Source organism: Artibeus jamaicensis, unplaced genomic scaffold (genome assembly GCF_021234435.1).
Source record: "Artibeus jamaicensis isolate MK-2021 breed Jamaican fruit bat unplaced genomic scaffold, CSHL_Jam_final contig_723, whole genome shotgun sequence".
NCBI classification, from domain to species: Eukaryota; Metazoa; Chordata; class Mammalia; order Chiroptera; family Phyllostomidae; genus Artibeus; species Artibeus jamaicensis.
In genome coordinates, this window is record NW_026521938.1 from 701,310 (window position 1) to 723,246 (window position 21,937).

Here is a 21,937-nt window from a genome sequence, read left to right on the forward strand (position 1 = left end):
GAATCGAACTGGCAACCCTTTGTTTTGAAGGTCTGCTCAATCCACTGAACTACACTAGCCAGGGTGTGTTTTAAATTTTTCTGTATGGAATCATATGGCACATTTTTTTTATCTTGATTTCTTACCCTTCACATAATTTTTTTGAGGTTCACTCACATGTACCGTATATATGAATTGTTCCTTTCATTTTTTCCCTTGTTTCTTTTTTATTGTTTTGAGAGAGAGAGATGCAAGTATGTTAGAAACATCAATCAGTTGCTTCCCATACAAGCCCTGAACTTGGATCCAATCCACAATCTTTGGTGAACTCCACAACACTCTATCCAGCTGAGCTAGGCATCCAGCAAAATAGCTGGCCTCTTTTTATTGCTAAGTAATATTCTAATTCTGGGACACATCATCATGTTTATCCTTTCACTTGACGATGAATGAACATCAGGATTCCAGTTCTAGACTCAAGGGAAGGGTCTCAATCTATTGTTTCTCTGGCCATTGAGGGTTTTAATGGGGTAGGGAGACAATTGCTTACCACTCCTGCATTCTTTATTACTTCCTGGGAAGGAGGGCTACATGTGGCAGAATCTTCCCTTTTTAAATGAGATCTTTTAGGAAATTGCTCAGTTTTTAAATGTTTGAATGAACCTTAAAGTGTATAGGCAGCGTCTGGACTCAGGGTACACCCATAGGATGGAAACAGAGATTGAGGAACCCATGGCAGAAGGCAAAACCTGCTGGGAGTGAGTGCAGTCACCAGGGAGGAATTAGTGTGCTAAGGGGAGGTGTGAGGAACCAGCACAAGGGCCAGGGCACTCCTAGACAGTGTAGGAATTTGGGAGATTCAGTGGTAGGCGGGGCAGTAGAGGACAACTGGCAGAGCCCCTTGAGAATCAGCTCTTTATTAGTAATAACAGGTGATGCTTTGAGAAGCACAGGTCTCTGTGGATGTGCAGGACAGGGCCTGCAAGAAAGGAGCCAGGTGCAGTGAACCCTCCCTGCAGGTGTGGGATCCTTTGATCCACTCCTCCAAGCCTGTTTTCTTCCTTTGTGTCTTCAGCGTTTCCTCCCAGGACTGAGCTCTGCTGGCTGCATTTGCACCCCCTCCCAATCAGACCTTTCTCACTCTGTGGTCACCTCCCTACAGCTCACTGTCTCAGATCACAGCTTCCCTTCTCCCTCTGTCCCCACAACAAGCTGTCCCCTACTCTCAGGCTGTGCCTTGTTGTACCTTGGGGTGATCCTCCCTCCCAGTGTGATTAACTGCATGTTTATCATCATCTCTTTCCCCTCCCCTCAGACTTGGAAACTAAATGGGGCATGAATGAACCAGACTCATCTGACTCTTGGGAAGACAGACCATCCATTGCAGTAGTAGAGGAAGGACTTATGAAGAATGGAGCTCAGGGTTATGCCTGTGAAAAAGCAGGGATACAGATACAGGGGGACAGGGTGGGGCAGCAACACAGGAGCACGGGGACCTGTCAGAGGCATTTGGGCATGTCCCCAGTGTTAGCTCCTGAGTGTTGTGAATTCAAGGCATTCATCCACCAAAACTCCATGCCAACCCCACCAAGAGTGGAAGGACTGAGAGGAGAGGGGACATAATGTTTCACTATGGGTGGGAAGAACTCAGGTACTTCCGGCCTCGGTCCTCCCTCCCACCTTTGTGCAGAGAATAAGATATGCAAGTGTGGACACTGTGGCAAGAGTCTGAGCTATAGTTCATCCCCAGGAAAGCACCAGCAAATCCACTCTGAAGAGAAGCCATGTATGTGTGAGGAGTGCAGCACGTCCTGCAGCCAGGAGGATAACCTCATCCTACACCAGAGGACGCACACCAGGGAGAGGCCATATGTGTGCAGGGAGTGCAGCAAGGCATTTATATGGGAAAAAAATCACTTTATTGAGCATATGAAGATGCACTCTGGGGAGATGCAGCACAAGTGCAGGGATTGTGGTAAGGCCTTCAAGAAGAGAAAGTACCTCGTCCAGCATGGGAAGACACACACTGGGGAGAAGCCATACTGGTGTGGGGACTGTGGTAAGGCCTCCGCACAGAAAAGGTACCTTGTCCTGCATGAGCTTAGACACACGGGGAAGAAGCCGTACTCTGTGAGAAATGCAGCAAAGCCTTCAGCCAGAAATGGAACCTCTTTGTGCATCAGAGGACACACACCAGGGAGAAGCCTTATACGTGTGGTGACTGTGGCAAGGCCTTCAGAGAGAATAGGTACCTCATCAACCATTGGAGGATGCAACTGGTGAGAAGCCATACACATGCATAGACTGTGGCAAGGCTTTTAGCTATAAGTGTAGCCTCAATGAGCATAAGAAGACGCACACCAGAGAGAAAGCATATGTGTGTGGTGACTGCAGCAAGGCCTTCAGCAAAAAATGGAATCTCATTGAGCATCAGAGGATGTCCACTGGTGAGAAGCCATATTTGTGCAGGCATTGTAGCAAGGCCTTCAGCCGGAAATCTATGCTCAGTGTACATGAGAGGATACACACTAAGGCAAAGCCATATGTGTGCGGGGACTGTGGCAAGGCCTTCAGCCAAAAATCAAACCTCACTGTGCATCAAAGGACACATACCAAGGAGAAGCCATACATGTGAGGGTAGTTTGGCAAGGCATTTAGCAAGAACTCCTCGTTCAGGCAGCACAGGCACCAGACACCAAGTAGTCCTGCCAGTGCTGCATCTGCCAGAAGGACTTCATGACACCCTCATCCCTACAGAATATCTTGACCAGCCACTCTGGAGAAGCTTTATAAGTGCGGCCAGTGCAGGAAAGCCTTCATCAGGAAACTTTTGCTCCCCGTTCACTGGAGGATTGTGTGGGAGATAAGCTCTACGAGTGTGGTGAGTGCAGGAAAATCTTTCGCAGGAATTTCTACCTCACATGACACATAGCGTGGAATTGGGGGATCTTAAAATCCAAACCTGACTGGTAGGTCCTGAGTGCATGGACCAGCGCCAGACTTCATATTAGAGCCTATGGATAGGACACAAGAGAAGTGCTGATCAGACGTGTCTTAGGAATATGGGTGGCGAGGACAGGCCACAGCATTCTCACCATATGCTTCCCCAGCATCCAAAGGGCCAGGTGCAAAGTAAGCCTCCCTACAGGTCTAGTATCTGGGAGCATGGCCGGGGCACTGGGGCTCCAGACCCAGCTGGAGTAAACTGTCCTGTAAGCTTGGACCACACATGTAGTCTGTAGGTATCCATCTCCTCAACAGGAAAACGCAAGAGTGGGAGGATAATGGAGGAGCTTGAGGTGGGCTCCATGGGGACATAGTCACTTTCACACATATGCCTGGATTTAGTCCAGAGGTCAGGTTGTCGCCATCTATGTGTATCTTGTTTTCCCAAAACGCAGCCCCTTCTTTCTGTGCAACACCAGCTGGAAGGCCCCAAGCTGATGAGCTGTATAAATTACCAGGTGGTTCACACAGAGAAAAAAATACTCTTTTTATGATTAGGAAGTAGCAGTCATCACTTCAGATACCAAAGTCTCTCGTAGTGCTCTTTAAAATATCTTTTTTTAAATAAAACTTTTAATTAAGTGAACTAAACATTGTCTTGTTTTCTAAAATTTTATTTATTTGCAGAAAGAAGGAACAAGAGGGGGAAAGATGGGAAAAGAAACATCAATGTGTGAGAAGGCCTGAAACCCAGGCATGTGCCCTCACTGGGAATCAAATCAGCAACCTTTCAGTTCACAGGCTGGCTTCCAGTCCACTGAGCCACACCATCCAGGGCCACCAACATCATTTAAAACAGTTGTCAGGTGCAAAAGAGGGAGTTACTGGTTGTTCCCACCAAATTGGGGGGAGGGAGCATGAGAACCCAAGAGCAGGTTGCAAACCACATGCTCCTTGTAGCCCTGGATTCCTGGCTTGGGAATGGTCACACCATGTCTGATGCCCATTATCAGAACAGGTTCCCTGGGGTTTGCTGGTCTCGCGTGATGATGGAGTAATATTAGGAGGAAATTACATTTGTCCATCTCCTCACTTCACACATATTAGGACCAGCAATATCCAGAGGTGAGTTATCTCTTACCTCCTTTATCATGGATGTTCATTTACCCAATGCACATTCCGCATGGAATGAATTTTTATAGGGGTATTTTCCAAAGATTTTATTTATTTTTAGAGAAGCGAAGGCGGAATAGAGGGAGAGAAACATCAATGTGTGGGTGCCTCTCACATGCCCCCTACTGTGGACCTGGCCTGCAACCCAGGCATGTTCCTGGGTCACTGGGAATCAAACCAGTGACCCTTTGGTTCACAGGCCACTCTAGGTCTCTTGCCTACCTGCCCACGATACTGAGAGTTGGACAGACTTTGTGTCCCTGGAGGAAACCTGGCTAACGTCAGAGCCAGCAGGTTCCGGGAGGAAACCTGAAACCAGAAAGCAGACACGGAGAAGCTAAGCTGCCAGGGTGACTGCTCAGCGATAAATGCGATTTCCACAAGATGGTATTTTGAAGCAAGACCTCCGGAACGGGCCTTCTGTTCTGGTCGGGTGAAGATGGCTGGGGTTTCCTCAGTTTTTCGGAGGGGATGGGCTTTGAGAGAATTACCTGCCATTCTCCCCAACCCTTCATTTGAGTGAAAAACCTCTTTCTCATCAGCCTCTGCCTCTAGAATTTGCCTATTGGGGGCAACAGACAGCAGAACCCCCACACTGGTTCTGTAACAGAACGAGAGCTGGCACTTAAGGCGAAGAGCCGATACTTACTTCGTGTTGAAGATCATTTGAACCTGGAGTCCCTGCACCCTCACACATTTTCTGCAAGTCAGCACGCCCATGCTGGCCTAAGGCCGGAGAGGAGGACTTCTCACGTGGGGCGGGGGGCGCTATAGCATCTTTCCCGTCTCCACACACGCCCCGCATTTTCTGCAATTTCCTTGTCTCTATTTCCACTCCCCCTGACTCAGCTCTCAGTTCTCGCATACCGCTATGAACCCCTCTGGCTCTCCTCCCACACTTACTGCTCCCCCCACTCCTTAGTGGGTCCAGTCCTTCTCTGTAGTTTCCTCCGGCTCCCAGACCCATTGTGATTTCTTCGCCCTGCAGCCCCACCTCCCTCGCGAACTCTGTCTTACTGTCTTTGTGTGGCGGGGTCTACTGGGGTAAGGAGCATCAGGTCTGCCACTCAGACTCGCGTCCCCTCTTCCGCACTTGCTCTGTGGGGAGCTTAAGAGGGGAGGACTTTATAGTGGCACAAGGCAGTTTGGGAAATGTAGTAGGCCGCTGGCGCAGGCGCAGTGCGGTCGGGGTTACGGGGGCGGGGGAGGGGGGGAGCGGCTCTGTCTCCCGAGGTAACCGCATGGTGGTGAGTTTTAGCGCAGACTGGGCAGGGGTTTGAGGAGACTGAGCTCGGCTCTGGGTGTGGTCGCACGGGTGAAGGGAATGCCTGTGGCTGGGAGTGTGCGTGTGCGTGTGTGTGTGTGGGGGGGGGGGGGGGGGCTGAGACTCCCGGGCGGTCTCTTCGTGTGCCTGTGTTTGTCACCGGGTGTGTGTCACCGCGTGTGTGCGCAAGGCCACTGGTGTTTTCCTTTGCTTGTCTGTGTGTGTGTGTGTGTGTGTGTGTGTGTGTGTGTGTGTGTGTTGCAGGTGTTTGTCTCTCCGGGGTCCTTCTTTGTTCCTCAGTGTGCGTGTCTGCCTTTATTTCAGTCTGTGGTGTCTCCATGTGAAGGCACCATCCCGATGTCTCTTCCCGTGCGTCTGTGTGTCTGGTGTGAGTGCGTCAGTGCATGTGGGGTGCGTCCCTCCTGACCGAGCCTTCCCCTGCCTGCGTGCATGTGCTTCTCTGTTTGTGGGCATTGCAGACATTTGTGAGTGGGTGCGTTAGAGATGCCCTCCCAGAGCGTGGAGAACACGGTCCTGCCGGACAGGCGGCCTGGCGGAGCTGCCTGCCTGCGGACCCCAGAGCCATCTCCTTCCCGCCCTCAGAGCCTCCCCTGCCCTGGGAGGACGGGGCCTGTGTAGTAGCCAGGTTTGGGGTCAAGAAAGAGGGTCAGAGACCTTACCCCATGCTGACCTGGGTGGATTCGTTCTGGGAGGGTGTGTTGGGTGCTGAGGGTATGGTTCTGGGCATTTTTCTTTTTTTGTTAGATTTCATATACTTTGTTTTAGAAAGAGGGGAAGAGAAGGCGAGAGAGAGAGGGGAAGAAACATCAGTGTGTGCCTGTCTCTGGCAGGGACCCACTGGGTACCTGTCAAGCAACCCAGGCATGTACCCGGACTAGGGATCTACCCAACTAGGAATCAACTGGAGATCCTTCAGTTCCCGGTCCAGCACTCGATCCACTGCCTACACCAGGCAGTGCATGTTCTGGGCATTTTATAGGCCACCTGGTGACTCTGAGATAGGGACCCTCACCATGTGCAAAATGGGAAGCTGAGGCTCAGAGAGTGTTAAGTAAATCACCCAACTCCACACCCAGGCATCCAGGTACCAGAACACCCATACTAAACACCCCACAGTGGGATATGTTGTTTCTCCTAAGAACCATGGATGGCAGGCAATGCCAGAAAGCTTGGTCAGAGGAGGAGGAAGAGGAGCAGCGGCCACCCCTGGCTCTGCAGCCACATATCTGGGACCACTCTGGGTTCGTTCAGGGATCAGCAGCCCCATGTACATGTTATTTCCAGGACCACTGTGCCTTCATGGCCTTTTAAATAAAGTAAACTTGGAGCAGTGATTGTATTGCTGTAAGGACAAAAATAGTCTACATTAGATATGCATTTAAGAAATGATGATGCATTTAAAAAAATTTAAACATTTTATGTTTAATTTTAGGGAGAGGGTGAGGGAAGTAAAAGGAAAGGGCGAGAATCATCAGTGCCTCTAGCCATCAGGCTCTCCCTACTTGGCACCTGGCTTGTAATCCCGGCATGTGCCCTAGTCTGGGAATCAAACTGGGGACCCTTTGATCGGTAGGCTGGCACTCAGTCCACCGAGCCACACCAGACAGTGCTAAAATTGATGACATTTTCAAGGGCCCCTACTGCTGTCAGCTGCCCTGTGCCCTGTACCTCCTGGATAAGTCAGACCCAGTGGGAAGGGGCCAGAGGGTCCTATTCCTCCCTCCAGGATTGGGACTGGCTGTGTGGGCATTGCCTGTGTGTTGGGGGAGTATATGTGTGTGGGTATGACATGTGGACAATCACATGGATGCTGATACACTAGCTCAACCCAAATCCCACCCTTATCTTCTTGGGTTCCTGACTTATCTTTTTGTGCCTCAGTTTCCTGATCTGTGAAATGGGATGAGTGACAGTAGCCCCAACAATGTAGGATGTCAGGAGGATCAAGTCAGGGACATGAGTCAAGGACCTTGGATGCCATAGGCCCCCTGCACGCATTCACTGTTACCATGTGTGCCTGTCCTTGTCTGCCTGTCTCCTAGTGGGCGTATTTGTCATGTCTGCATTGTGGATCACACCTTTACCTCATCTCTTACTGTGCCTTTTTCTCTCTCTCCCTGTGTACGGTCTGCCTGTTCCCAGGTCACCATAGGCGCTGGAAGGATGGCCACCCAGCTTCGGACCAAGGAGACCCTGGTAAGTCATGTCACCCTTTGGCTCCTCCTTAGGGTCATGCTTTTGGACAGGAATGATCCTTCACCACCCCAACCCCCATCAGGCCACAGGCCTCTCTTCTCCTCTCCTGGGGTTTTGTCCACCCTTAGTTGATAGAGTACTGTTCTGACCCTAGAGGTTCTCTTTCTTTCCCTCCTTCCCTCCTTCCTTGCCTCCTCCCTCCCTCCCTCCCTCCCTCCCTCCCTCCCTTTTTTTAGATTTTTATTTATTTTTAGAGAGAGGGGAAGGGAAGGAGAAAGAGAGGGAGAGAAACATACCTGTGTGGTTGCCTCTTGCTCACCCCTTGGTGGGGACTGGTCTGCAACCTAGGCATGTGCCTGACTGGGAATCAAACCGCATCCCTTTGATTTGCACGCTGAATCCCCTGAGCTACACCAGTCAGGGCTGACCCTGGTGTTTTTCAACTGCAGGGGTAAGGATGGCTCAGCAGTGAGCTGTCCTACTCTGAGGGATCTCAGGAGACACCTGTAGGGACCTGGGATGTGGCCACTTAAACATATTCAGTGAAGCACGACAGAGTCCTCAGGTGGAAAGTGCTGGATGAGGCACCTTCAGAAGTATGCAGGGGCACTACATGCCCAGGAGAATGGAGGGGGATGGGAGGAGGACATCTGATATGTGGGACTGGTGAATACCTGTCTGTCATTGTGGTGTTTCATGATGTTTTAGTGGATGGAAATTTGTCGTATTTTTCTCTAAATGTCCTTCTATGAAAAGAAACTTTACAATAAAAAAATGTTCAGTTGGTTACAGGATTGTTTTGATATACCAAGGTTTGGGTTCAATCCCTGGTCAGGGCACTTTTGAGAAATAACCAATGAAATCATCAAGAATTAGAACAACATCTTTTTCTCTGAAATCACCAATTTATATTTATACATGTCTGGAGGTAAATGTATTTTTTTTTTGTCATCAATACAGGATATCTTCTTTGAGTTGTAGGCAGAGAAAGGGAGGGAAAGAGACACAGATGTGAGAGAGAAATTTTGATGGGTTGTCTCCCACATGTGCTACAGCCTGGTACAGAATATGCAATTATTTTATGTCTAGGACATTGTTCCAACCAACTGAACCATCCGATCAGGGCCTGACATAAATATTTGCCCTTCCGGTGTACTTAGGCAATGAGGACTGAATGGTGAGGCCCTTCAGAGTTCTGCACCTTGTTGACATCAATCAGATGCATCATCCTGTGTGTCTTCTGATCCTCTCAGCCCTTCTGGTCACGTCTCTTGAACACTGTGAGGAGGGCCTTGCAGTGAGTAATGTGTCCTCTTACAGGGGTCGGTGGCATTCAGGGATGTGATTGTAGACTTCACCCAGGAGGAGTGGCAGCTGCTGAAGCCTGCGCAGAAGGACCTGTACAGGGATGTGATGATGGAGATCTACTGGAACTTGGTCTCGCTGGGTAAGGGGACAGCTTCCCTGTGTTACTCACCATGTGCCTGTCACCTCAGGATGACACAGAAATAAAAAAGATGGGACAGATGCAGACATGTCTGTTAGCCCAAATAGTTTATCTTTCCTTTAACCCACCCTCCATTCCATACAACCATTGTGGTGTAGTTTACCTGTTCTAGAATTTTGTATCTATGTAAACATATTGCAGGAAGTCTTTTTTTTTTAAGATTTTATTTATTTATTTGTAGAGAGAGGGGAAGGGAGAGAGAAAGAAGGGAGAGAAACATCAATGTGTGGTTGTTTCTCCCCTGTCCTGGACAGGGAACCTGCCCCGCAACCTAGGCATGTGCCCTGAGTGGCAATCAAAGTTTAAAGCCTTTGGTTCACAGGCCACCACTTAAGCCACCGAGCCACAGCAACTGGGGCCTCTTTCTTTTTTCTTTAATTACCTGAGTTTTTACCCTTGGCATTATTTCTTGCAGTTTACCCACATTATCTGTATATATGAATAGTTACCTTTATTATCTATACATTTTTAAAAGTCATCACCTGATGATATTTCCATTGATTTGAAAGAGAAGGAGATACTTCAATCAGTTGCCTCCTATACAGGCTCGTATTGGGGATCAAAACATATTGGGGAGTCTTTTGGTGCCCACTCCAAACCAGGTGACACTCCAACCACCTGAATCATATAACCAGGACAAAGTATACTCTTTGTATTGCTGGGCAACGTTCTACTTCATGGATAGAACACCTTTTATTTATCCACTGACTTGATGACAAACATTTGAATTGTTTCCACATTTGGATGTCTGTCTTTTTTGTTCGTTTGTTTTAATTTTACTTATTTATTTTTAGGGGGGGGAGGAGGGAGAAAGAGAGGGAGAGAAACATCAATGTGTGGTTGCCTCTCACATGATGCCCCTCTGGGGACCTGCCCTGCAACCCTGGCATGTCCTCTGACTGGGGACTGATACAGTGACTCTTTGGTTCATAAGCCCACACTCAATCCACTGAGCTACACCAGCCAGGGCTGAATGTCTTTCTGTAGAGATACAATGTTCTTCCTGTTTGGAAAGGTTGAGTTATACATAAGTGTATATTTAACTTTCAGAATCTGTCAAATTTTTCCCCAAAGCAGTTGCTTCATTTTTCATTCCCATCAGCAAGTGCTGGGTGTTGCATTGCTCCATGTGCCTGTCAAAACTGAACATCCTCACGCTTTCTAATTTTAGCCTTTCTAATGGATGTACAGTCTTACCCTCTTTATCTATGAGTCTGTTTCTGTTCTCGTTGTTTGCTTAGTTGGGTTTTCATATTCAGTTGTTGATAGCTGTGAATTTGTTTCATATTGATATTCATAGGTTTGATCTTCTTAAAGAAGTCCTTTTCATATTTTGTGTAATAATGGCTTGGTGGTGATGAACTCCTTTAGCTTTGCCTTGCCTGGAAGCAGTTTCTTTGCACTTTGATTCTAAATGAGAGCTTTGATGGCTAGAGTATAGTAGGCTATAGGACCTTACTTTTCATCACTTTGAATACTTCTTGCCAGTCTCTTTTTGCCTGTAATGTTTCTTTTGAGAAATCAGCTGGAGGTCTTATAAGAACTCCTTTGTAGCCCTGGCTGTTGTAGCTCAATGGATTAAGCACCGGCCTGCGAACCAAAAGATCTCCTTTGTAAGTTAACTCTCTGCTTTTTTCTTGCTGCTTTAAGATTTTCCATCTGTATCTTTAACCTTTGGCATTTTAATTATAATGTGTGTTGGTGTGGTCCTGTTTGGGTCCAAGTTCTTTGGGCATCTCTGTGCTTCCTGGACTTGTATGTCTATTTCTTTCACCAAATTAGGGAAGTTTCCTTTCAGTATTTTTCCAGATAAGTGTTCGATTTCTTGCTCTTCCTGTTGCCCTATGGCAGCCTTATGATTCGAATGTTGGTACATTTGGATATGTCCCAGGGGCTATTTATGCTACCCTCATATTTTCAAATAACTTTTTTCTTCACGCTGCTTTGGTTACTTATTTTTATATATTCTTCCTTATGTTCCAAATCCTTGAATTGAATCTCATGTTCATCCCCTCCAGTGTTAGTTCCCTGTAGACTTCTGTTGTTTTCACTTGTTGTGTCCTTCATTTCTTCCTGGGTCTTTTTATTCTGTTTCTGAATTGATGAGTTTTGAGCATCCTGATAACCAGTTTTTGAACTTTGCATCTGATAGGTTGGTTTCCATTTTGTTTAGTTCTTTTCCTGTGGTTTTGTTCTATTCTTTCGTTTGGGGCATGTTTGTTTGTGTCCTGAATTTGGCAGCCTCCCTGTGTTTGTTTCTGTGTATTAGGTAGAGCTCCTTTGACTCCCTGAGTTGTGTGGACTGTTGTAGAAGAGGCACATGTAAATTGTGGGGGGCGAAGCCTTAGGTAGTTGCCAGGGTAGGGCAACCAGCTTCACCACTTTTTGGCTCTGTGTCAGGGGAGGGCTCAAGAGAGGGAATAATGCTGCCACTTGGCTTCTGGAGGTTTGTGGGGAAAGAAGTTGTCTCCCAGCACTTGCCCTGTTTCCAGACACTTTTACCAGTGGTGCCCTTCCAGCTGTTGCCCTGGTGCTGAGCCCACAGTGGGTGGGGCTGGGAAGTCCTAAGTCTGTGGGGAGGCTTTTAGAGGAGTCTACTGAAAATCTGGCAGTATCTTCTTCCACCCCAAACCCTGCTGATATTTACAGCCAGAAGTTATGGGGATGTGTCTTCCTGGCCTTGAACAATAGGCTGTGTGGTCTGGCCTGGGGGTGAGATTCTTCATTCCTGAGGTCTTCCTCCCAGTTTTTGTCTACCACATGGGTGTGTGGGACTACTCTTTCCTCCACCTGTCCACGCCATGCCACATCTCTACTCTTCTGCACTCATGTCTGTCACTCTGCCCCTCCAAACCTTCTGGATGAATATGGATTTCGTATGTTCAGGGCTGTCGGATGTCAATAGTACTCCATTTTCTGACAGTTCTGTGTGATATATTTTATTGTCTAGTTTTAACTTCATCTGCAGTTGTGCCAAGAGGCAAAATGTGTTTACATGTGGCTCCGTCTTGATAGAAATTTCCCTGCTTTTTCGTAGGAAGAAAAATGAAGAGAAATGACCTAGATATTCACCAAGAGACTAAAAGAATAAAACATGATGGAAATCAGAAAACTCTTCAAAGATGAGCACTTTTTGGTTTTCACTGACAAAAAAAGGATAATATTCTTTCTTGGATAATGTTCTTAAGGAAAAACACTAACTTTCTGACTTAGTGTACAGTCCCATTTCTTTAACAGATTTTTCTGGTGGTTTTACTGACCTACTATTAACTGCACATAGATAAAGCAAATGATTTGACGCATTTTGACATTTGTGTCCAACCAGAAATTATCATTGTGATGCAGATACACGGATTAGCCTGAAAAGTTTTTCTTTCTTTTTGTCCATGCACAATCCTTTAGTGACAAAAGGGGTTTAGTTTTTCTATTCTAGAATTTTATATGTATGGAATTATATAGCACATATTTTTAATTTTTCATCTGATTTGTTACACTTCACATCATTTTGTTGAGGTTCACTCAATGTCAACTGTATGTACGAATCATTCCCTCATTTTTTTCCTTTCTTATTTTTTAAAATTGATTTTAAAGAAAGAAGGATTGTGTGTGAGAAAAATCAATCCATTCTCTTCTGTATAAGCCTTGTACTTAGATCCAACACACAGTCCTTTGGTGGACTTGACAACTCTAACCAGCTGAGCTAGGTGTCCAGTGCAATAGGTGACTTCTTTTTATTGCAGAGTAATATTCTACTTCCGGGATAGATCACCATGTGTTTATCCTTTTACTTGATGATCAATATTAGGATTGTTTCCATTCTACACTCAAGGGAAGGGTCTGAATCTCAGGTTTTGTGTGGCCAATAAGTGCTTTAATGGGGGTATGAGACAGCTGCTTACCACTCTTGCTTTCTTTGTTACGTCCTAGGAAAGAGGGCTACATGTGACAGGATATTCCCTTTTTTAATGAGATTTTCGTGTAAGATGCCATAGTTTTTAAATGTGTGAATGAACCTTAAAGTGCATATGCAGAGTCTGGACCTCAGGACAGTCACCTTGTCTGGAAACAGGTTGAAGAATCAATGGGACAAGGCATAACAGACTGGGAGGCTGTGTGGTTCGCAGGGGTGGATTAGTGCACTGAGTGGAGGGGTGAGGAGCCAGGCCAAAGGGCGGGCCACTCAGGGGCAGTGTGGACCTGTGGGAGCTTCACTGGCATGTGGGGAGACAGAAGACAACCAGCACAACAGCATGAGAATCAGCTCTTAACTGTATCATTAGTAGTAACAGGCGATGCTTTGAGAAGCACAGCTGTCTGGAGATGTGCACAAAAAGGCTTGGAAAGCAAGGAACCGGGTGCAGTGAACCCTCCCTGGGTGCGTGGGGTCAATAGATGCACTCCTCCAAACCTGTTTTCTTCCTAGTTCTCTTCTTGGTCTTTCCTGCCAGGTCTGAGCAGTGCAGGCCATGTTTGCATCTATTTCCATCAGGCTTTTCTTGCTGTGTTTTCACATCCTTAAAACTCATTGTCTCACTCACCTGCACCCTCCTTCCTGTGTACCTACTGCAGGCTGTCCTCTGCTGTCAGAATGTGCCTTGTCATGTCTTGGGAAGATCCTCCCTCCAAGTGTGGTTAACTACATGAGTGTTGTCATCTCTTTTCCCCTCCCCTCAGACTTGGAGACTGGACAGAACATGAATGAACTGGACCCAGAGAAGGAATCTTTGGAAGACAGCCCATCCATTGTAATGGTGGTGGAAGGACTCATGAAGAATGGGGCCCAGGATTATGCCTGTGAAAAAGTGGGGATACAGGGGGACAGGGAGGGGCAGCAACACAGAAGCACAGGGACCTGTCTAGTGCCTCTGGACATGTCCCAAGTGTTAGCTCCTGAGTGTTGTGAATTTAAGACATTGATCCACCAGAGCTATATGCAGAACCCACCAAGACTGGAAGGACCGAGAGGGCCAGGGATGTACTGTTTCACCATGGGTGGGAAGAACTCAGATACTTCAAGCCCCAGTCCTGCCTCCCAACTTTGTGCAGAGAAGAAGACATACAAGTGCAGACACTGTGGGAAGACTTTAAGCTCAAAGTCATCCTTGAGGAAGCACCAACGGAACCATTCCTTAGAGAAGCCATATGTATGTAGGGATTGTGGTAAGGCCTTCAGCCGGAAGGATAAAATCACCCTACACCAGAGGACACACACCGGGGAGAAACCTTACATGTGTGTGGACTGTGGCAAGTCTTTCAGCCAGAAGGGTAACATCATCCTACATAAGAGAACGCACACTGGGGAGAAGCCATATGTGTGCGGGAACTGTGGCAAAGCCTTCAGCCACAAATCAACCCTCAATGTGCATCAGAGGACTCACACCAGGGAAAAGCCTTATTCTTGTGGGGACTGCAACAAGGCCTTCAGAGACAATAGGCGCCTCATCGAGCATCAGAGGATACATACTGGGGAAAAGCCATACCTGTGTGGGGACTGTGGCAAAGCCTTCAGCCATAAATCGAGCTTCTATGTGCATCACAAGACACACACTGGGGAGAAACCTTACGTGTGTGGGGACTGTGGCAAGTCCTTCAGCAAGAAGGGTTATATCACCCTACACCAGAGAACACACACCGGGGTGAAACCATATGTGTGCAGGGACTGCGGCAAGACCTTCAGAGATAATTGGATCCTCATCCAGCATCAGAGGATGCACACCGGGGAGAAGCCATACACGTGTGGGTACTGTGACAAGGCCTTTAGCAAGAAAAGGTATCGCGTCCTACATGAGAAAACACATACTGGAGAGAAGGTTCATTTGTGCAGGGACTGCGGCAAAGCCTTCATCCACAAGTGGAGTCTCATTGTGCATCAAAGGACACACACAGGGGAGAAGCCTTATGTGTGTGGGGACTGTGGCAAGGCCTTCAGAGAGAATAGGCGCCGCATCGAACATCAGAGGATACACACAGGGGAGAAGCCTTATGTGTGTGGGGACTGTGGCAAGGCCTTCAGAGAGAATAGGCGCCTCATCGATCATCACAGGACACACACTGGGGAAAAGCCATACATGTGCGGGAAGTGTGGCAAGGCCTTCAGCAACAAAAGGTGCCTCATCCTACATGAGAAGACACACACTGGGGAGAAGCTGCACTCGTGTGGGGACTGTGGCAAAGCCTTCATCCACAGATGGAGTCTCATTGTGCATCAGAGGACCCACACAGGGGAGAAGCCTTATGTGTGTGGGGACTGTGGAAAGGCCTTCAGAGAGAATAGGCGCCTCATGGAGCATAAGAGGATGCACACCGGGGAGAAGCTGCACTCATGTGGGGACTGTGGCAAAGCCTTCAGCCAGAAATGGATGCTCATTGTGCATCAGAGGTCACACACCGGAGAGAAGCCGTATGTGTGCAGTGACTGTGCAAAGGCCTTCAGCACGAAAGGTCAGCTCATTCTGCATCAGAGGACGCACACGGGGGAGAAGCTGCACTCCTGTGGGGACTGTGGAAAAGCCTTCAGCCAGAAATCCGGCTTCATTGTGCATCAGAGAACACACACTGGAGAGAAGCCGTATGTGTGTGGTGACTGTGGCAAGGCCTTCAGTCAGAAATCCAGCCTCCTTGTGCATCAAAGGACTCACACAGGGGAGAAGCCATACCTGTGTGGGGACTGCGGCAAGTCATTCAGAGTGAAGAAGAGCCTCACTGAGCATCAGAGGACACACATTGGGCAAATGTCGTATGTGGGCAAGGACTCCAGCCAGGCCTTCACAGAGAATAGGTGCCTCATCGAGCACCAGAAGATGCACACCGGGTAGAAGCCATATGTATGCAGGGGTTGTGGCAGGGCTTGTAGCTAGAACAGGAACTTCACTGACCATCAAAGAGTGCAGATTTCGTCCCTGGCTGGTGTGGTTTTGTGGATTGAGTGCTGGACTGCGAATCAAAGGGTCTCTGGTTCAATTCCCACTCAGGGCACATGCCTGGGTTTAAGGCCAGGTCCACAGTAGGGGGGTGCTCCAGAGGCAACCATATATTGACGTTTTCTCTCATTCTTCCTTCTCTTTCTAAAAGTAAATAATTTTTTTTTAAAAACTAGGAAAATAAAACAATGTACCCTCAGGAGAAGGTATACATGTTAGGCTATTACAGACTTTAGCAAGAGCTCCTCATTCAGGAAGTACAAACCAGTGCACACTGGGCAGTCCCCTGCCAGTGCTCCACGTGCCAGAAGGACTTAATGACATGCTTATCCTTACAGAATTCTCTAACTAGCCCCACCTTGGAAAATTGTGGCAAAACCTTCATCAGGAACTTTTTGCTCCCCATCCGCTGGGTGATTTCTGTGGGAGACAAGCTCTACCACAGTGGCAAGTGCAGGGAAACCTTCAGGAATTTCTACCTCATGTGATACATAGCAGGGAATTGGGGGCTTTTAGAATCCACACCTGGTAGGTCCCGAGCCCATGGGTCAGTGCCAGACTTGGTATTGGAGCCCACAGATAGGAAGCAAGAGAAGTCCTGATCAGACCTGTCTTAGAAGTATTGGTGTTGAGGACACACCAAGGCATTCTCGCCATTTGCTTCCCCAGCATCCACAGGGCCAGGTGCAAAGCAAGCCCCACTTGAGGTCTCGTATCTGGAAATGTTGCCAGGCGTCCTGTGGCTCCAGACCCAGATCTAGTAAACTTTGGGAGCTTGGACAACACATTCAGTGTCTCTGGTCTCCATCTACTGTATAGCAAAGTGGAGGGGAGAAAGGAGAAAGGAAGATGTGGAGGTGGGCTCCATGGGGGCATTGTCACTTTGTGACACATGTCTGGATCTTGTCTAGAGGCCAGGTTATCACATCTGTGGCTGTCTTCATTTACTCCATACCCATCCTCCGTATCCTTCCAACAGTAGAAGTGCCAGGTATTTTATGAGGAGAAGGACATTTCTTTCAGCCTGGGAACTAACAATAATTGCATCAGGTGCCATCGTTTCTCATAGGGATGTATAAATTTTTAAAAAATAGAACTTAAAGGGAGACTAATGTCATTGTAAACAATCAGGTGCAAAATGTACACGTACGGGACATTTTGCCCTGTCAAAATGAGTGTGAACACTTTGGGGGGGCGGTGATCCAAATACCCTACAGGAACCTTAGGAACTCAGCAAACCTGCCCAAGGTATGAGGCCACCTGTCCCTCCCAGCCCTACATTCCTGGCTTGGGAATGGTCAGATCAGGTGGCAGGACCCAGACCTTCAGTAGCAGAGATGGAGAAAGTGCCTGTTGTGCTGAAACACACCCTTTTGGCCTCCTCCCCACAGGGCCATTTAAGTTACAGGAGAAAAATTCTCATAATACAGTGTCCTGACCCACCCCTTGCAACCAGAATTTCTGAGAAAATAAAGTGCCTTCAGTTAGGCTGTAGCATTACCTAATCTATGCCTCACCCACAGCCTAGGTCACGTTTTACTTAATATTTTATTACTGATATGGATAGCAACCTCTTACCAATAATAAATAGCAAGTGATATGAAAATGGTGTTCTGTTAACAATAAAGCAATACCTAAAGCTTTTATTAATAAGTGGGAAACTATTAACTATTTTGTATAGGTTGTTATTTGGGATGATTCTGTGAATGGCTGCTGATGGTGCTGCAGCCTAGTACCCTCCTCATCACCAAACGTGTACGACCTGGTGGTGATCAATACTTAGACTGGCTCCCACTTCTGTACAGTTGCCAATTTACTGAAGTGCTCCAGTGGGACAGACACAGCACAGTGTGCTTATCCACCTGGCCTGAAACGGAGTCCCTGCTGGTGGCTCAGTGAAGCATTGCTTGTGTATGTGAAGGTTGCAGGTTCTGTCACTGGTCAGGTGCCTACAAGAAAAAAAAGAACAATCTGATGAGTGGGACGAAAACATCAATGTGTCTCTTTCTCTCAAATAAATAGAATTTTAAAAAGTGAAGTAGATTCTTCTACTTGTAGGGTGATCCTTACAAGAGTCTCGGTGAAACAGTCACATTTGGGGCCACTGCTGAAGTCCCAGAGGGAACAACATTCCCCGCCCATGGTGAGGTCTGGCCAAGTCTTAACCAACAGGGAGTCCATGATCATGGGTGACTCAACAGGGCACACTGTGGACTGCACCCAGACAGCAGATGGACTTGATTGAGCTCACTCAGTTTATTTTCAGTGTAATGAGTTTTCCTCATTAAATCATTATAATTTACATTTACAGGCATCACACTTCATTCATTTAACTCTTCAGGAAAATATAGACTATCTCATTGCCCTAGCTGGTGTGGTTCAGTGGATGGAACATCAGCCAGCTAACTGAAAGAGCTCCAGTTCAATTCTTGGTCAGGGCACATGTTTGGGTCATGGGCCTGGTCAACCCTGGCCATGTGGCTCACATAGGTGGAATATTGTCCCTTGTACCCAAAGGTTGCAGATCACAACAAATGGATTTTTGTCTCACATGGATTTCTCTCTCTCCATTTGTAAAATCAAGTACATATCCTCCAATGAAGAATGAAAAAGAATAAGAGAATGGAAACAAAGTCATTAATCACCACCTAAGGAAGCTGCAGTCAGCACTTTTGCAGTCACTGAGGCATTCAGTGAATGCTTTTGGACTTGGCATTGCAGTTTATAGTTAAAAGGGCCTTGGGCTAAGGACCTGTTGCTCCAATTTTTCCATTTTGGATGGCTGGTGGATTGGTGGATGACTGGTTAGCCAATGATTGGTAAGATTCCTCAAGGGAGGGACAACCTAAGACAGGCATGGTCACAAACGGGACCTCAGGGAAGGACTTGGGGGGCTATAGAGAAAGGGGGTGATGGACCCTCACCCCTCAGCTTTGACATAGCCTGAGTTCTCATTCTGTCTGCAAGAAGTCTCATAATATCTTGGCTGCCTTACTTCCCCCACCTGATTTAAGCCTGAAACAATGACTTAAGCCTAAAACAATGCTGGAGGTGGGTGCAGCCTTGGGGGGGCCGGGGAGGGTTGGGTTCCCTAGGGCAATCAGGCCTGAGAAAAATGTATAAAATCCTATGAAACCTACTTTGCTAATACCCTCAAATACCCTCAATTTAAATGATAAGGGTGTAAGCAGGAAGTTAGTTTGTTCCCCAAAGTTTTATGGCCCTTTAACTATCTGACCCTGACTCAGAATAAGCCAGGGTTATTCGGAATAAACGTCCTTGAGTTTATTGAATGTTATTTGAGAGTTCTTTGAATGTTATCTGTTGTTTAATCATTTCAGCCTAAAAATGATTGATGAGGTTTATGTATACACCCTGTATTCCTGTGTAAATGGAACCCAATAAAAAGTCTCTGAAGGTAAGAGTTGAGGCGCTGTCCTTGTGAGAGAGTGGCTGAGGTTCTCTGAGCACTCTCCTCTTGACAGAAAAGCTGCACTGTCCCTTTTCCTCCACAGAACTTGGTAGTCCATGTGAATTTGTCTTGTCTCATCCATAACACCCCAGACCCCAGGAGATGGGATCAGCCTCATTTTTTTTCTAAAATTTTATTTATTTTCAGAAAGAGTGAACAAGAGGAAGAAATACGGAGAAACACTGATGTGTGAGAAGGCCTGAAACCCAAACATGTGCCCTTACTGGGAATCAAATCAGCAACCTTTCAGTTCACAGGCTGGCTTCCAGTCCACTGAGCCATACCATCCAGGGCCACCAACATCATTTAAAACAGTTGTCAGGTGCAACAGAGGGACTTACTGGTTGTCCCGACCAAATGAGTGTGAACCATTGTGGGGAGGGAGCACAAATACCCCAGAAGAACTCAGCAGCAGGTTGCAAACCACGTGTTCCTCATAGCCCTGGATTCCTGGCTTGGGAATGGTTACACCATGTCTGATGTCCATTATGAGAACAGTTTCCCTGGGGGTTTGCTGGTCTCGCATGATGATGGAGAAATATTAGGAGGAAATTACATTTGTCCATCTCCCCACCTCACACATATTAGGACCAGCAATATCCAGAGGTCAGTTATTTTTCATCTCCTTTATCCTGGATGCTCATTTACCCAATACACATTCTGCATGGAATGAATTTTTATAGGGGTATTTTCCTTTGCTCCAAGTTTTTTTTTTTTTTTTAAGATTTTATTTATATTTAGAGGAGAAGGGAGGGAGGAATAGAGGGAGAGAAACATCAGTGTGTGGTTGCCTCTCACATGCCCCCTTACTATGGACCTGGCCTGCAACCCAGGCATGTTCCTGGGTCACTGGGAATCAAACCAGTGACCCTTTGGTTTACAGGCTGGGCTCGGTCTCTTGCCCACCTGGCTATGATGGTGGGCAGGGTACTACCCTGCGAGTTGGCCGGACTTTGTGGTCCTGGAAGAGACTTGGCTAACATCGGAGCCTGCAGGTTCCAGGAGGAAGTATGAAACCAGACAGCAGCCCCGGACCAGCTGAGCTGCCTGGATGACTGGTCAGCGACAACAGCGGTTCCCACAAGATGGTACTTTGAAGCAGGACCTCTGGACTCTGCCTTCTGATCTGGTTGTGTTGAAGACGGCTGCGGTTTTCCTCAGTTTTTCGGAGGGAATGGGCTTTGAGACAAGTATCTGCCATTCTCCCCGACTCTGCATTTGAGTGAAAAACCTCTTTCTCATCAGCCTGTGCCTCTAGAGCTTTCCTATTTAGGGAAACAGGCAGGAGAACCCCCGCTTTGGTTCTGTAACATTAACACGCCCTGAACAGGAGTTGGCTGTTAAGGCGAAGAGCTGATACTTTTTTGTGTTGAAGATCATTTGCTTCTTGGCGTCTCCGCACGCTTTACAAATTGTCTGCAACTCAGCACGCCCATGCGGGCCCAAGGCCAAAGAAAAAGAGGTCTGAGGGGGCGGAGACTCCAGAGTCTTTTTTGCGTCCACACGCCCCGCCTTTTCTTCAATTTCCCTGGCTCTATTTCCATTCCAGCTCACTCCGCTCTCATTCCCTCGCTGCGTAGGGCCAGGAACCCCTCTGTCGCTCTCCTCCCACAGTCACAGCTCGCCCCGATCCTCCCCGGGCCCTGTGCTCTTCGGTAGTTTCCTCCCGCTCCCTAACCCTGCAGCCCCAGCTCCCTCAGGAACACGGTCTTACTGACCGTGTCGCGGGGGACTTCTGGGACGTGGAGTCTCGCGTCCACTGCTGAGACTCGGGTCGGCTCGGCCGCGCTCGCCGGAGACGCGCAGTGATTCGGGAAATGTAGTAGGGCCGCTGGGCGCAGGCGCAGTGCGGTCGGGGTGCCCAGCGGAAGCCGCTCTGTCTCCTGAGGTAACCGCGTGTTGGTGAGTTTGAGCGCGGGCTGGGCAGGGGTTTGAGGAGACTGAGCGCGGCTCTGGGTGTGGTCGCACGGGTGAAGGCAGTGCCTGTGGCTGGGAGTGTGCGTGTGTGTGGGGCTGAGACTCCCGGGCGGTCTCTTCGTGTGCCTGTGTCACCGGGTGTGTGTCACCGCGAGTGTGCGCGAGGCCACCTGTGTTTTCCTTTGCTCGTGTGTGTGTGTGTGTGTGTGTGTGTGTGTTGCAGGTGTTTGTCTCTCCGGGGCCCTTCTTTGTTCCTCAGTGTGCGTGTCTGCCTTTATTTCAATCTGTGGTGTCACCATGTGAAGGCACCATCCCGATGTCTCTTCCTGTGCGTCTGTGTGTCTGGTGTGAGTGCGTGTGCGTGTGGGGTGCGTCCCTCCTGCCCGAGCCTTCCCCTGCCGGCGTGCGTGTGCTTCTCTGTTTCTGGGCATTGCAGACATTTGTGAATGAGTGCGTTAGAGATGCCCTCCCAGAGCGTGGAGAACACGGTCCTGCCGGACAGGCGGCCTGGCGGAGCTGCCTGCCTGCGGGCCCCAGAGCCT

The 21,937-nt window shown here is 48.0% G+C and overlaps 1 protein-coding gene across 5 annotated transcripts in view; it reads left to right on the forward strand.

The window, feature by feature from the left end:
• LOC119053197 (zinc finger protein 420-like) overlaps positions 1-19,049 on the forward strand; it is a 128,981-nt gene extending 109,932 nt beyond the window's left edge. For 2 of the 5 annotated variants that reach the window (XM_053671984.1, XM_053671983.1), the window contains exon 2: positions 12,124-19,049. In XM_053671984.1, coding sequence (XP_053527959.1) covers positions 13,553-15,901 — 2,349 coding nt within the window. In that variant the 5' untranslated portion in view covers positions 12,124-13,552 and the 3' untranslated portion in view covers positions 15,902-19,049. Of the gene's footprint in view, positions 1-5,319; positions 5,346-7,525; positions 7,580-8,739; positions 9,027-12,123 lie in introns of those variants that run through there. The other 3 variants (XM_053671985.1, XM_053671982.1, XM_053671986.1) reach the window with 3 other exon arrangements.
• Positions 19,050-21,937: the final 2,888 nt, after the last annotated feature.